This window comes from Nestor notabilis, unplaced genomic scaffold, assembly GCF_000696875.1.
Source record: "Nestor notabilis isolate BGI_N333 unplaced genomic scaffold, ASM69687v1 scaffold17042, whole genome shotgun sequence".
Taxonomy (NCBI): Eukaryota; Metazoa; Chordata; class Aves; order Psittaciformes; family Psittacidae; genus Nestor; species Nestor notabilis.
In genome coordinates this window covers 10365-14591 of record NW_009919976.1, presented here as the reverse complement: position 1 = coordinate 14591, position 4227 = coordinate 10365, and the positions used below count along the sequence as shown (strand labels likewise).

Genomic DNA, 4227 nt, shown 5'->3' with positions numbered 1-4227 from the left:
AGAGCAGCCTGGGCTGGCGCAAGGCCCCACCTCCCCACACCAACCCCACAACCTGGCTCCAAGATGTCAACTCTGAGCGGGGGGAATTCAACCTTTGGTTCCTCAAAGTCAAACCACCCTCAGCCCTTCAAGGCTCGCAGTCATCCTCCAAACATACAACCATGGGGCGGGACTGAAACCCGCTGGGAGATGTAAAACCCTTCTGCCCAAAAGCTGAGGCAAAGCTTTGGCTGGATTTTAAGCTGCTTCGCCTCCTTCAGAGTGAACTAAGCCTTTAAACTGGAGTGAAGGCTTCCTTTTCAGTGGGCCACCAGCCAACAGGAGATTCTAATTCCTCTGCTGCAAACCCAGAGCAAGAGAAATGTCTTTAAATTCCGCAGTGGGGCCACAGCACCCACGTGCAGCTCCATCAGCAATGCAGAAATAGCAAGAAAGGGTCGTTTTCTTGGTAAAAGCTTTCTACGACTGGTATCAACAGTGATTTTCACAAGGGCTTTACCCAGCAACGTGCAGCTCTCCTTGAGCCCAAACTCCTGTCCAGAGCTGTCTGGTAACGGAGGAGTTACAACACTCTCCCCATGCAGTTAATAGCCTGTGGGACAGGTTTCTAATGCTCAGGGTACTATGACTATGGGTAACTCGGAAATCCAAATCTCTCTTACCCTTTTCCCCTACAAAAGGCAAAGACCATGTGAAGACATCCATGAAGTTTGGGAGCCAGTAGGGGTGGGGGGAGCAGTTGAACTGCCTGATGTTCATGACGTTGTTTTCGTATTTCAGTACAGCAGCTAGGAGAGAAAGACAACACGTGTCTGTGGGCACTGCCAGCTCTAAGGAGACTTCAGTAGCCACGAGACCCATGCTCTGCCAGCCCTCCAGAACGAGAAGGCTTCAGTTTACCCATTATATTGTTTCACTAAAGCTTGTAATATTGAAGGTCAATATAACAAAGCTGTTAACATTGGGGCAAAGCAGAAGCAATGAACACAAAGCCAAGATCCAAAGTGAGGGGTAAAAAAACCCCACAGCTGAGGAAAGTTCCCCATCACACTTGTATGGTTTTAGGGGCCCAGTTGCAAGGTAAAAGCTTGCCCAGAGTAGCAGCTCCTCCTTTCTGGCAGCACTCGGTTGGTAGGGGCTGGGAATGGAAGCATTATTCCAGGCTTTGTAACTTGACAGCCAATTGCACAGTAACACATTAAGTCTCAGAGCCGGAGCACCCGGCCACTTCCAGCTCCCCTGCTGCCACCAGCGCAGCCCAGAAAGCTCCTTTTCATTTCAGTTCATGCATAAGAATGCAACTAGAGGAGAGGGCAGAGTGACAAGGGGAGGGAACATGGAGAGGGATCTCCTAAGCAGGTCAGGACAGCCCTGCCAGCCTTACCCTTGTTGTTATAGACATCTAGGTAATTTGGTGCAGAGAAGATTGTGATTAATGATGGAAAGCCCGTTGTCTGGCTCTTCCTGTACATTCGGTACCTGAAAAACAGGTCAACTGTTAAGCGTGCAGCTCTGGCTCGGGGTGTGCAGCTGTGGCCCAGGGTGTGCCAGCAGGGGCAGGGAAGGCAGCACTCACTCACCCGGCATCCTGCGCCTCGTGAGCTCGGATAACGGATAACAAACTATTGTTCTGCAAGAACTCACAAACTGCAGGGTAACTGCAACACACAAAGCAAACACACATGAGCATGGGAATGGTCCTGGTCTCAGGAGCCAGCCCTTCGCAGCATCCCCAGGCAGGGGCAGTGGGTATTACCTCATTGAAAGATTAATTGCAAAGCATTCTGTTAAACAGGCCCCTGGTGTCAAATCCTCCCTCTCAGCCAGGCTACAAGTGGTCTGTCGGCAGCAATGCTTCTCTTTTAGACAGGAAAAGATTATTTCCTAGAGGTCCCGGTACTACCAAATGCCTGAAAACCACTCCATAGGCCCCCTGCCAGCTCGAGCAGATTCTCTGCTGTCTGATAGCAGTTTCATAAAGCAACGTATCCAAAGAGAGCTCAATATTCCAGGAGAAACAACCAACAAGACTGTGTGCAGTGGAGCCAGCTGAAGGCCATGTCAGAGCCAGGCACACTGTTGGGTGTTCTGAGTGGCAATTTATCTCCTGATACACCTCAGTGTAAGGGAAGAAGAAAAGCTCCAGTCCCCCGGAGCACCCTGAAGAGCCGATGGCAGGGGAGTTAGAGCTACATGACCTTTGAAGCCCCTCCAACCCAAACCTCCCCATGATTCTGAGATTATAACCCACCACTTACCTGTAGAAATAGGAGCAGCCTCGAACCGTGTTGTGGGCAAAATGCTCCAGCGTCTTCTCGTTGCCGTAATCCTCTGATGGATCGGACCAGAGCAGGTCACACATGGGACCAAAGGCTGGAGGCTCCTTAAACCTGTCTAACTGAAGAACGTACACAACCTCAGGGCAGTGCAGCCTGCAGCTCCACACAGGAACCAAGGAAGCCATTAACCACACTAGGCACTATGTGAAAGGCCCACAGAGATTACTTACTTTCCTAATGTCATCTAGACATGTGATTTCTGGAGACAGTCCTCCATGGACACACAGAAATTGCTGGTTTAAGAGGGCAGCAAGAGGAAGACAGTCAAATGTATCCATACACGCATCATACACTCGCTCCGAATACTTGATTCGACCTGGAAAGATGGGGAGCAGGGGGGGAGAAGAGGGAAGAATTGAATTCATTTGCTCATTCACACCTGCACAGAGGTTACTGTAAGAGGCTGTGTGCTTGCCACTGCAGCCCAAAACGTGGGGCACTACTAAAGCCATCCCATCACCTTCCTTCTGCACCTCTAGACTCCAGGTGTCCTCCCAGCCCCAGCTGCTGGGCAGATGAGTGGGAAACGCAGTAGCAGTTTCATGTGGCACAGCAGTCTTACCCAAGCATTCCAGGTAGGAATTGCCTTTTCAGCTGGACACGAGTGCTCCGAGGCGGGATGGGACCGATGCCGCAGTTCAATGGATCTTCACCTCAGGGCTACAACGCTGGCAGCCTCTGCTGCACACCTCGCCTCAGCAGAGGTGAGGAGGATGTTTCCACACATTGACCACAGCTACTGTGGCCTTTCCAAACGCAGCTCAGGTTTGAGAGCAAGGGAGGTATCCCCCAGTGCTTCCTGCCAGCGCAGGGAGCAGGAGCAGAGATCACTGCGGGCCATGCGGGCGCCTTCCTGTGCCTGCACCCTTCTGCAGGGCACTGCTTGCAGAAAGCCCTGTTACTGCTGTAAAACTTGTCTCTGCAAAAAGGTGCCTGAATGGGAAGATCCCCTTTCCTCCAACTTGACTGCAGATACGAGCAGGATTTTCAGCTGCATGCTCGGATACAGGAAGTGGAAAGGCAGAATCTTGTTTTCCAAAGGGGAAAATAACCCTATCACCTCTGGCTCTCTGGTTCCAATGGAGCTCAGCTCCACAGGAGCTCATCTACCACCACTAATGGCCACAGCCTCCAGCAGAGAGCTGGCTGGTGCTTTCCAACTCATTTCTGTGTAAAGAGGTGTCATGACCTCAGCACTCATAAGCCTTACCCCGTCCTGAGCATCCAGACAGGCTGAAGATGAGGTTTGTGCCTTGCCTGTAAGTATTCCTGAGGTCAGATCCTTGAGCAACCACTCCCCAACAGAGCACTGCATGTTGCTGGTGTAAACCTTTGTTACTGCTTGCAGGAATGACTGTCACCCTCTGGGCAGAGGGGTCACTCCCCAGCCCTTCACCATCACTGCTTTCACCAATATGTAAATGCCGCAGGAAACCATCTTTAACTCAGCCAAACTGATCTTCAAGGTAATGATTCTCCCTCGTGCAAACACTGAGGAAGAAATCCTTTATTTGCTCCCAGTTGTAATCACTGATCCCAGCTGCACAGGCTGGAGCTGAAAGTCATTTGGCAGTAATTGTGTGTTGCTGGGGCTGGGAGTCAGGGAGGGGTGAGTGCAACTGCCTCAGCACGAGACAGGGAAGATGAGTTCACGTTTCTCCCATCCCCACTCACTCTTTGTAACCAAACGGCCACATCAACATGTGTTTGGTACTTTACAGGACACTTATTTGTGGCTTTTCCTTAGCAGGGGCTGAAACAGGACTCTATATGCAGGAAAAACAGCACGACAGGTTTTACAGCTCCAGAGCTCACCAGTAGCGCTCAGAGCAGGCACAAAACTTAAGACACAGCACATCTAATACATTTCAATCCTTCTTCCATTGAT

At 50.9% G+C, this 4227-nt stretch overlaps 1 protein-coding gene across 1 annotated transcript in view; it reads right to left on the bottom strand.

Annotated features, from left to right (window-relative positions):
• Window positions 1-4227, bottom strand: part of LOC104402580 (serine/threonine-protein phosphatase 2B catalytic subunit gamma isoform-like) — a gene marked incomplete at its 3' end in the record, with an annotated part of 14349 nt that overhangs the window by 4964 nt on the left and 5158 nt on the right. Inside the window, exons 4-9 of the mRNA XM_010010484.1 lie at window positions 2800-2843; window positions 2510-2655; window positions 2259-2398; window positions 1581-1658; window positions 1385-1479; window positions 663-788 (exon numbers count right to left, since the gene is read on the bottom strand). Of these exons, the coding sequence (XP_010008786.1) occupies window positions 663-788; window positions 1385-1479; window positions 1581-1658; window positions 2259-2398; window positions 2510-2655; window positions 2800-2843 (629 nt within the window). The remainder of the gene's footprint in view (window positions 1-662; window positions 789-1384; window positions 1480-1580; window positions 1659-2258; window positions 2399-2509; window positions 2656-2799; window positions 2844-4227) is intronic.